The following is a 12,354-nucleotide window of genomic DNA, read 5'->3' on the forward strand; positions in this document are numbered from 1 at the left end:
AATAAAATAAAACAAAAGGAAAGAGAGAAATAAAGTTGACCTTTGACCTGAGAAAACTGAATTTGTTTTATCAGTTCAACCATAAATAGGCTTATGAACTTAAAATTATAAATCATTAATCTTCAAAACTCGCTCATGTTAGGACTCAGACCCATGGCTTTCTCTAGTCGCTAGAATCATGTCCTTGACTTCCCAGCTGTGAGAACTGTGAGGCCAATAAAATTCTATTGTTTATTCTCAGTCTATCCCTTCTGTTACAAGAGGGAACTGCTTTACATAAGCTGTGATAGCAGATACAGTTCGAGAAATTAAAGAGAAACACCTTTTCAGTTGAGTCATTGTATTTATCCTACTAGAGAAGATGAAGATGCCCTGAGAGGCTAGTGTGGCAAGAATCTAAGAACAAACAGCTTAAGTACATGATTCATGATTGGAAAAGAGACCATGGTGGCCCTAGCCATGAGTAAAAAGGCTTTTGGCTAAAGGTGAGGGTTGGAGAATGCTCTCTAGACATCCATCTAAACAGCAAGAATCTTTCTTTGTCTCCCAGTGCAACAGGTCCAGAAATACAATGGTTTGGTAAGGTCCTTCAAATCCTAGGCTCTGCTACTTTATAATTCTCTAGGGTTCCCCTTTTCCCCAGTGTTCCAAGATCATACCGAGTCACATGAAAAGCGACAGCTCAAGTTGTAGAAATTATAGAACACTAGTCAGGTCTTGAGTGTCTTTGGCAATATAGATCCTGAAAACCAGACATTTGCCTGTGGTTAAGGGCTAGGTGTGGTGAGAATTGAAAGATCCCAGACTGGGAGTCTACAACTGAAGGTGTGAACACAGGACAACTGTAGACAAACTGTGGAGAATCTCAACTGTACCAATCAGCAGCTAGAGCAGAGGCCACTGTAAAGCAATCCAATGGAGAGGAGTGACGTGCAGACTTCAGCGAGACCCTGACAAACTGAATAATGACAAGAATTCCATTTAAGAAGTAGGAGGGGGAGATGAGATGGGCAACAAACCCCTTGAGAGATTTGGAAACCTACTGGGGGGTGGGGGGTGAGCAGCAAAATGCAACTGCAGTCCCCTATAATATTTGGGAATCTCTTGAAGAACTATGACCAACAACTCAAATGGCTCTCTTTGCCTGGTGGTTTTTTTACCTAGTCTATGGGGCTTGGGGTGAGCACTTCTTAGCCTAGATGGCAAAATTACACTTAAAATAGATATTTATATAGGTATGTATATGTATACAAAGACTTATGTGTTTTATGTATATATATGAAATATGTGTGTGTGTGTCTGTGTGTGTGTGTGTGTGTGTGTGTGCTATATATAATTTTAGGTAGCTAGATAATAACATGTTTCTTTACAATTTATCAAACACAGTAACCCTCCTTATTTCTGTACTTCGCTCCCCATTGCCTAATTAAAGCCTCCCTTCCTCCCCATGTTTTCCCCACATCTTCAAATCACCTGTACTCTGCTAAGCCTCCTCTCTATTCCCCTTCCCTACTCTCAAGCACTAGACCAATGGACATGCAAGCATGTAATGGAGAAAGCTCACAGTGCTTCAACCCTAGACAAAGAACTAAAGACAACTGTGGAATGCTGAGAACAAGAGAAATGGTATCATTCCAGGGAAGAGCTATCCAATAGGTTACCAAAAACCACATGTTCACCCTTAAATCAGACATATACAAATAGTATTACACAGACTAAGACGGTTTTAGTTATGTATTTGATGAGACGCGCGCGCGCACGCACACACGCACACACACACACGAGAGAGAGAGAGAGAGAGAGAGAGAGAGAGAGAGAGAGGATTGGGGTAGCAGGAGCAACATCACTGCTGGGGAGAAGTTAAAGGAAAGGAAGCAGTTGTATAATTATCTTTTTTTATATTTTAGAAAATAACTATTGGAAACTTTAGGCTGCTTTTAATAAAACAACTATGACTTCTAAAAAAAAAAAAAAAAAAAGAATGTAGCCAGGCAAGCACAAGAACGATGTTTTGCAAAACCTTAGGAAGAGCAGGAGAAAGGACAACTCCAATGTCCACATCACCATTTTAATTTTTCTAAGAGGTACATAGGGGAGGTTTTAATATTGTTCTCCATTAAAAAAAACAAACAAACAAAAAAAAAAAACTTGCAGCCAATGCCAGTACTTTCCTGAGCCACACCTCATAGCTTCTGCACATCCTCAGGAAGTAGAACACATCAGCAATGAACCCTCTTACCTTAAACTATTACAACCGCTCCAATCTCACAGGGCGGGAGATGACATAATGTCTCTCAGCAGGGAAGAAATGCTTAGATGAAAAGAATGGCAAATGAAGATTCGTAAAGCCAAACACTCAAGCAAAAAGCTCAATACATAAGCCAGCCGATAATTCTGCCAACTCAGCAGAAGAAAGAAACGACCATGCAAGGAATACTCGCTGTACTGACTACAGCAGGAAGGCATGGGGAAAATTAGAAATGTCACACACTATGATCAAACTCGGATTTCTAACACTTCCGCCTAACTTTTCAGAGCTCATCTGAAAACCAACCATTTCCACCAGGACTTAAAAAGAAACCAAGAAACTAAACTTTGCTGACGGGCAGGCAGATCCCTGAGCTGTGATCTCCGCAGTCTCCCTGGGTGATCCTTTGCACACTACTCCAGTGGGTGATGGGCCTGGGGTGAAACAGACATGTTCTCTTCATGAAGGAAAGAAAATCACCTGACCTTTGTTACTTTTTGATGCCATTTTCTGTGATAATGTATGCTTTCTGTTTGAAATTACATGTTTTTTACGTTACATTATATTTTTATATTACATTAATAGTTTTGTGCCATGTGACCCAGATCCCATAAACGAGCATAAGAAGAATAGAAGAAATAAGTGTGATTTAAAGAAGTGTTTAGTCTTTTCATACACTTTTGAGTGGCAAACCTTAGAGCAGAATATATATTGTGCTACAAAGAGAAACAGATTAGGCATAGAGTCATTTTACAAATAGAAAAACTTACCACTTGACCACACAAAAATAAACAAAGTTCCAAAGTTATTTATTAAAAATTAATTCATTCTTTTAACTATAAGACGTCATATTTGTAAGTATCATTTTCACTTTAAAATGCTTTTCCAAAAATACCCAAGAGTCATTTTATGAATATAATTAGTCCAAAACAAATGAGGATGCTATATTTTGCCTTAAGGTGTTTTTATTAATTTTTTTAAAAATTAAATATTAAATAAATATTCCTTGTAGATGTTCTCTCTCTCCCTCTCCCTCTTTCTCTCCCCCTTCCCCCACTCTCTCTCTCTCTCTCTCTCTCTCTCTCTCTCTCTCTCTCTGTGTGTGTGTGTGTGTGTGTGTGTGTGTGTGTGTACTACTGGGAATTGAACCCAAGGCACTCAATATGCCAAGTACTGTCCCATTGACCTCTGACCCCAGCCCAACATCAGGATAGCCTCATCTATTACTCTCCACCTTTTGTTAAAGACCGGGTCTCTTCACTGAACCTGAAGCTTGCTATCTTAGCTAACCAGCTGGCCAAGAGCCCCTCAGAGCCCCTGTCTCTGATGTGCAGTCTGGGGTCAGAGATGCACCACTGTGCCTATCTCTTACATGAGTTCTCGTGACCTAGTGTCCTCATACATGTACAGCAAGTGGAGCCATCATCCCAGCCACTATATACTTCTACATTTTTCGAAAGTTATTCACCACATATTTGCACATCACAGATTTACTGAACACTTGGAGCTTGAGTGTAACATTACTAATCCCATCTCCCTTGATTAACCATAGCTCGAACTGCAACATGCCGCATTAATTTTTAAGGTTTTAAAGGAGAAATTACAATGCCTGCTGTGATAATTGTAACCCTACCCTAACTGCAGCAATCACTTAAGAACTACTTCTCTGCCTATCATCAGTAATGCTAAGTGATAAAAAATAATTTTGTCAGGAATAGTGTAGGACATGATTGTTTAATAATTTTTAGTATTCTAAAAACTCAATCTAATAAGTGCTCAGCGCCATAAATTGGGATACTGCCTGGTGACATGGACCATTCTAAATTCCCTCTAATGCAGTAGATTCCCCAGATAGCTCACAGTCAATCAATAGCAACTCTCTGCTCTCTAGCTGCCTTCCCTTACAGGCATGATCACAGAACCAGCTGCCAGGTCAGGCCAACAACAGTGTAATCAAGATTGAGGAATTTGCTGGGATCAAATCAATTTAGATTCAAGTCCAACACTTTAGGACTGCTTTACCTCCTGGCAAACAGCCACTCACTGTTTGTCAGATGAGCTAAAATGGAAAGCATTCCACGGTGAGCATTGGTTTCCTTCATCTTAAATCTGAAAATGCATACAGAAAAGATAAGGCCTCGCGGTTGCGGCATCTGACTCAAAATGAGCATGTGCTGTTATCAGTGATGACGTCAACTGATCCTATAAATATAACACCTGGCATTTTCATGGTTTGATCAGTGTTATTACTTCCAAACAATGTCTGCTTAACCACATGATTATTCTGGACTATTCTGGGTTCTTGACACTTAACAAAATATGTATGATAAACCAAGACAAAATCAATCATGGTTTTTCATTCTTATTAACATGGGTATTTAGTTTGACCCAAAAATATAGGTGAAAATCAACCCAAGAGCATCAAAAAAAAAATCTGCTTATAGTAACTGATTGCACAAGAGACAAGATAACATGAATATATAGAAAGATTAGCACCAGGCTTTCTGTTGCTGCAGAAGATCATAAACTAGTCCTAAGGAACCATGTGATCTGATGGCTCTTTCTGTCAATGAGACCGTCAATGTCACTCACTTAGATCACTGTATTATAACACTTTCCATAGTAACTCATTAGCAACTCCTACATTTTTAACATGCCTTCTTTCTACCCTATTCTTAAATCAAAATGCTAAAATAAACAAGATTTTAAAATATATGCAGTAGGGGGAAAGCCACATGCTGTTAAAAAAGATTAGGTGACTTCCTCTGGAAAGTTAGAATTCAATTTAGAGAACTCATAAGGTAGACTGAGACAGAAGGTAGAAGATCCTTCAACTCTGAAAAGCCAAGAACCATTAAAATATTTTAAAAGATTTGAAAAATCCAAACTCTAAAAAATGTTTTCCCATCAAGTAAACAATATTTCAGCGCTCTCTGTTCGAGGACATGTCAGTATTTATAGACACAGCATGGGCCTCACGCGCTTGTTCAAAGCTTGCATAAACCAAGAGGTAAGAACCTGGCTCTTACCTGGTTGTTCTTCTCTGTCAGCTGGACAAGGGTTTCACCTTGTTTCTCCATTGACCGTTCCAATTTCTTGTGCTTCAGCTTCCACTGCCGGATGGCGTCCTGGGCCTTCGCTTTCAGGTCCTCTCTCCTCTTCTCAGCCTCCTCTCGCAGGGCTTCCGACCTCTGGAACTCACTAAGGTAGTGCTCAGCCTGCTTGGTCGCTTCCTCTGCGTGCTGACTCAGCTCTGAGATCTGGAGGTCGGTCTGCTTACGAGTGGCCTCACAGGTCTCAAAGTGATTCTGGATCTCCGTAAGTTGATCCAACATCTGCAGCTGTTGTTTTTCCCTGTTCTCCAAGTCACGTGTTAGATTCTAGGAGTTAACCACATGAAACATTAAGATTAAATTCTTGTCAATGTTGGGTATAAACCATTTACACCAAGACGCTGACCTGTCAGGAAGACAAAAGTCGTCACTACCCAATGTCATTCACAGTCAGTCTAGATGTACGATTCATTCTGTGTACTTAACAGTCAAATTCACTGGGTATAAACTATTATCTCTCTTTCACACTGTATCTTTGTAATTGTCACAAAAATAGAAGGCAGTGCTGAGAAAAATTTTAGTAAAAACCTAGTGTTTTGTTCAACAGAAGCAATTATGTAGCATTTTACTTTCTAGCAGCACCTGAAACTTTATTATATAAAATAATGAATCAGTAACAATAACATGAACACTGATGACGGACACACTACTGTAGATAACACTATGCTTCAAAGTTCCCTTCAAAGATCCCCTGTGAAGTGGCCGCATTATTCCCAGAACTTCTCTCAAGCTGATATGAACCACTGCAGTATAGATTCTTAAGTAAAGTTAAATTTATTCAGGACATTTCTCTGGTCAAGGCAAGTATCTTAAAATGTAGTTCTTGGGGCTGGGGATTTAGCTCAGTGGTAGAGCGCTTACCTAGGAAGCGCAAGGCCCTGGGTTCGGTCCCCAGCTCCGAAAAAAAAGAACCAAAAAAAAAAAAAAAAAATGTAGTTCTCCTCAAACGAAGAGTGGTGGGTAATTTTTACACTTAGAAGCTTACACTAAATCATGATGTATAATGCATATTTAATATGAAAATAATTAAATACTGAAATAAAAATGAGAGGTTGGTTTTATATGAGTAAAACAATGTCATTTCACTCACAAAGCCTTGTAAGGAGGTCACAGGTACAGAAATAAGTATTTAAGGTGTTTTACCGTCACTTTCCTACACCTAGAAATGACAAAAAATAACTCTAAAAAGCCATTGGTCCAAATAATAATAAATCCAACAAGCTAAAATGATGCTGTGACTCATGGCAGCTGTGTGCACAAAGGTTGACAAACAGGCAGGCTGGAGCACGTAAAGAGACCCAGCCCCAATAGCAGCACACCCCAGCCTCAGTTTCCTCACCACAGCCAGAGGCAAAGCTAAGCCCCACCCCTATAATTCAATGACAACCAAGTTCCAATCCATAAAACCCTAGAGTCTAGGTATGAAGAAAGGGACTAGAAGGGGACAGATGGTCTCCTTAGGAAAGGGAAAAAGAAAAGATAGTTATGGGTAGAAGTTGGGGAGGCTGGAACAGGAGAATCAAGTGGAGAGGAGGAAGGAGAGGAAGAGGAAGAGGGGGGAGAGAGAGAGAGAAAGGAGGAGGGACTATGAGAGAGACAGATAGAAATGAATGATAGTATTAAAATAATATAAAAGCTTCCCAATAATAATAAAAAATAAGCTTCCTAATAATAATAATATATATATATATATATATATATATGAGATCATCAAATAGAAGCCTATTTGTTTCCTAATGAGAGGAAGGGGGTTGATTCAGATTTGTGGGGAGGGAGGAACAGAGAGGAGTAGAGAGAAGGGAAATCATAATCGTGATATATGAGGGAAAAAAATCTTTTTCAATATAAAAAAGTCATTGACATTACACCAAGAGTTTCTTTTCAAACAAATCCCAATGCCTTGAAAACAAGGCTCATTTTCAGAGCAGCAGGTTTGTATTTTCTCAGTTCACCAAGTTCAAGGAAGCCTGGAAGACTTGAGTCACTCTGTTGTCCACCCAAGTCAAACAGTAAACTGAGAAGTGTGCACTTGTTTGCATGGAAAATTCTAAGCTGAGGTCAGAACACCCTAGTGATTGTGGTTTACCATTTGCCCTTATGGTACAAGCTTTGCTGACACTTTAGAAATCAACCTTATCAATGAGCAACAACCACATGATTCCACATTTGACAACAACATGATTCCTTCTCATCTGATTTGGCAACTTAAAAGGAGAGTGTGCACAGCTACTGAGTCTGACACCTGGCTTCTGAAAGTGTAAATGCCAAAGAAACTGACAGTTTCCTTGGACACCTATTCACAGCCAACCTCCAAGTAACACTGAACAGCAGTGAAAACCAACACTAGTGGGTTCCCTCCCATCGCTGTACCTAATCATTATCGAGGAGAGGACTTCTCCCTCAGCATCCTTTCTGTGAGCTTTCAAACCAGGGTTCACAACTTCCATATTCTTTAACTTTAATCACTTTCTTGCTGACCTCTCAAACTCTTTCATCAACAAAAGCACCAACTGTGGGTGAACTAGGCAATTTCCTAATCCCTACCACAAGCTTTGAATCTCTTGAGGAAAGAAAAAAATCACTCAGGGGTATTAGTCAATTCAATGACAAAACAGGAGCCACCTTCCAGCACTCAGGAGCGTTTCCATACCTCTATCCAATTCCTACAATGGCCATTCCAAACGGTCTCATTTCCTATTCTACCAGCTTTCACCCACTTCTAGACTGCAACCCAAACTCTTCCTTCACAGGGTAAACTGAGGCAGTTAAGACCGGGTACCACTAAAACGATTTACCTATCCAACTCTGAGTGTTTCCAAGGGCTAATATGTCTTCCTCTGTGGCTTCCTAGGACGCCATCATCAGTAAACAAATAAACCAGTAATGCTATTTCCTGGAGGCAACTTTATAATTAGAAAGTATAGAATTATCTCAGCCCCTGTAGCATAACTTTGTAACATTTAGTCCCTGTTTAGATGCTATAAAAGGGGAAAGTCAAAAAACAAAAAAAAAAAAACCCTATTTAACTAAGAATTACTTCCCATACATTATTAAAATGTTATTAGGTCTTCTAACTAAACCTGAAAATTTCATGCAGCTCATTTCCATTTCTCCTCTCATTCTTCACAGTGGAAAATGTTGATGGGTACTTATGTTAGAGGCCTCAGGTCTGGTGAAGTCTAGAAGGATGTAAAGGACTCAGTACTTTACAGTCAGTCTTAGGATACAATGAGCAGAGGAAAACAGGATACAGGACACGCCCACGGGAAATAGAAGCAAGTGTCCAGTTCTCGCCACCCCCCAACCCCATGAGGTAAACAGGAAATGCACAATCCCTCTAGCAGTGAACTCAGTAGAAAGTTTAACTGTGGATTTAACTATGGGATGGTCACATAAGCACCATCTGCCTAACACGCATACCAAACTCAAAGACAAAAAAGATAGACATTCAACATAAAGCACATTATTTACACAGTCTAAGCAAAGTCGCAAGCCTCACACAGGTTTGTTTCACTTCAAATCCCAACTCTGGCACTAAGCGATCTGCACCAAAGCTGTTCCATTTACAACGTGAGTCAAAGAACAAGATCTCCTAGGAATCACAACCCACACAAGATCTCAGATCCACCTGAAGAGGAAGCGGCGCATTTAAGGAATCAAGAACAGATTTTTATATCTCACCAGATGCCATACTATAATTAGAAAATCAGTGTGCAATGCCTACATGTTAGAGAGCAGGAGTTGAAGCAAAGTGAGCAATGAAAGTTAAAGTAAGTGTTTTACTTACACAGAAAGGCCTAGCCATGAGTCCTTGTGAGTCAACTGATACATTACTGCATTAATCCTGAATATGGGCTAAAGGACTTTATAAATGTTAAAAACAGAAAGGAATCCTGGAATAGGAATTACATAAACATCAATGCACAGACATTTCTAGAAATTTGTAGAAACTGGGTTAGGGGGGCTGTTCAAAGGATAAGGCTTGACATGAATTTAAATAAAAAACCAGGAGCTAGAGTCATAGTACAAGGTAAAGAACTTGCCTAGCATGTACAAGGCCATGGGATCAACCCCAGTATTGGGGTGGGGGCAGGAGGAGGTCCTATCTTGCTGGCACGCTGGCCCAAGCATGTAATCCCAAGACTTGGGAAGCTGAGCCTTGATGCCAGCCTGAGAAACATAGTGAGTTCCAGGTTAACTAAAACACAATAGCAAGGCCCTATCTCAATATGTAAACACTGTATAAATGAATAAATTAGCAGAACAGAGGTAAACATCCCCTAACTAGAATGTTCAAGGCCAAAGACCATGTGCTAGGCACTGAGGAAAGTACTACATAGAAATGCTGACTGGGCAAGTGCTATTGGGTGGGGAGTCGGGGTGCAAGACCCAGGACCACTCATGTTAGTTAACAGAAACATGGTTTCAGTCAGTAGATTCGATAGAACCTATCTGTTCAGTGAGATATCAAAAGGGAAGAAAAAGAAGATAACAGGCAACATGAAATAAAAGGAAAGGATCTGTCTAAAGGAGTGGAAATGAGCAAATGTAGCATCAACAAGAGTCCATACTGTGAGTCCCTGTGGCCGATGATGAAGACTGCTCTTTCTAAAAAGCTAAAAAAAAAAAAAAAAAAAAAAAAAAAGACTGGAAACTAAGATCAGAAATCAAGCTGAGGAGATGCCAAAATCCACTTGGAACTTTCAAAGGTTTCCAGGCAAGGGAATAACATGATCAGATGTGTAACTGAGGAAGATTAATCAAGGAAGGACATAATGCTAATAGTAACATATTCAAATATTATAGCACCATTAAAAGTAACAGAACATATCCTTTGAAAGCAGGAATGGACTTTTAGAACCAATTCTTTTTTTCTTTCAACTTAACTCAATTGAAGCAGAGTCAATAAAGCTGGCTTCTAATAGATAAGGGTAACCTATAGCACCAAGGGACTTCCAAAGGACAATGACAGTGGTGCAGTGGTGCTGCCAGGTTTCCTAAGGGAAATCCTCTGCATGTTTTGTTTTGTTTTGTTTTTTTTTTTTTTTTGGTTCTTTTTTTTTTGGAGCTGGGGACCGAACCCAGGGCCTTGCACTTCCTAGGTAAGCGCTCTACCACTGAGCTAAATCCCCAGCCCACGCATGTTTTAACTCAATAAGACAACACTTAGTGTGTTCGGGAATATGCAAACTGCTAAGATAAAAAGACAAATATGTTGGCCTGGTTCTATGTTCTGCTGCCCCAGAGAACCACATAGCCTTGTAGGGAAGACGGAGGGCCGAGCCTCTGGCCATACATGTGACATACATGGGCAAGCCTTCCCTGTCTGAATCTCACTGCCCTTCACATTCGTGCTGCCAAGTGTGAACGGACGTCCTGTCCCTCAGCGCCTGCTCATCCTACATCCCTCAGCGCCTGCTCATCCTACAGCGCTTCCTAATTAGCAAAGGTGCTCCTTGCAAAAGGTGCCTGCACTACCTTAGGTACTATGTGAACAAAAGAAGAAGATTCACACTGCTGATCAAGATGGTAAAGAGGAGAGGCAGGAACGGCGAAATGGGGGCAGAAAGTGAAGAAGGAACCCTAGCTCAGCCAGTGTGAGAATTCAGTCCCAGCGCTACAGCGCCATTGTGCCTAGACTCCTGACCACTGTATTCCTTCAGATTTGTCACTTCACTGTAAGCCTTGATGCTGGCACAGGAAAGGGCTTGGGAGGACAATGGGGAAGACAGAGACAGCGAACAAGTGGATGTGACCACAAGGACTGGTCCCCCAAATACAAAGGAAAAATGGCCAAGGTAAAGACTTAGACTAATATGTCACAATGTTCATGAAATAATCCCAAAACCAGAGATAGTCAAATGAAAATACAATCGTCTGTAAATCTTGTGTTTTCTATTGAAAATCAGTGAAGGGAGAAGGCCACTTGCTACATTTGGTCAAGTTTTCCAGTTTTCTAACTTCTGAAAAAACCGGAGAGCAAAGCTCTCCTAAACTCCAGGGGAAGAAAGTGACTATCAATCGCAAAGTCTCTACTAACTGCTCTGTCTGGTGTGTGTGTGTGTGTGTGTGTGTGTGTGTGTGTGTGTGTGTATGAGTGTATGTTCATATGTGTGTTCATGTGTGTTTATGTGTGTTCATATGTGTGTGTTCATGTGTGTGTGTTTGTGTGTTCATATGTGTGTGTTCATATGTGTGTGTTTATGTGTATGTTTATGTGTGTATAAAGGGAGGTATAGATATACATATATGCATATATATAATAACATGTATATAGATGTGTAAGGTTATATATACATACACATATATACACACATTTATAAATATCACATATACCTCTGACTTTATGTTTACATACACACTATTAAACGTCCTACAAGGGGATTTAGCTCAGCGGTAGAATGCTTGCCTAGCAAGCGCAAGGCCCTGGGTTCAGTCCTCAGTTCCGAAAAAAAAAAAATCATTAAATGTCCTACAATTTAAAAATGCACTCTATAGAATTATACAGATATTTATATTATAGCCATTTAATGGGCCATAGAGAGTAACTTTTATGTTTTAATTATTATAGAGGACAAAAGTTTACATATTTTTATTAAGTTGATTTCAAAAATAACTGTTTCATTACAAATCTTTGGTAATAACACAAGTGTCACTGACAATATTTTTCATAAAAACTCCTCAACCAAAAGAGAATTATCAGTCCCGCACTGCAGTTTCTAGAAACACACTATAGTGAGTAGTAGCACATACTAACACACTACAGCATCTCAGGCACTGCAGTGCAAATCTTTGCTCGTCACAAACATAAAAACAGCAGCCCTAAAGCGAGCAATGGTCAGCAAGCCACTGGAAACAAGATTCATAGAAACAACAATTCTCCTTAGTAACAGCTCTGCAAACAAAGACTCCCAGAACCCTCCTGAGCTGGGCTGGTTTTTGTCTCGGGTGGGTGGGGAGGAACAAATCAGATCTGTAAAACAGATGTAATAG

General features: G+C 40.0%; 1 protein-coding gene across 8 annotated transcripts in view; it reads right to left on the minus strand.

Moving 5' to 3' along the window:
- Cep128 (centrosomal protein 128) overlaps positions 1 to 12,354 on the minus strand; it is a 378,006-nt gene that overhangs the window by 253,262 nt on the left and 112,390 nt on the right. For all 8 annotated transcript variants that reach the window (XM_056985589.2, XM_056985588.2, XM_056985587.2 and 5 more), the window contains one exon: positions 5,278 to 5,628. In XM_056985589.2, the coding sequence (XP_056841569.1) occupies positions 5,278 to 5,628 (351 nt within the window). The remainder of the gene's footprint in view (positions 1 to 5,277; positions 5,629 to 12,354) is intronic.

Source organism: Rattus norvegicus, chromosome 6 (genome assembly GCF_036323735.1).
Source record: "Rattus norvegicus strain BN/NHsdMcwi chromosome 6, GRCr8, whole genome shotgun sequence".
Taxonomy (NCBI): Eukaryota; Metazoa; Chordata; class Mammalia; order Rodentia; family Muridae; genus Rattus; species Rattus norvegicus.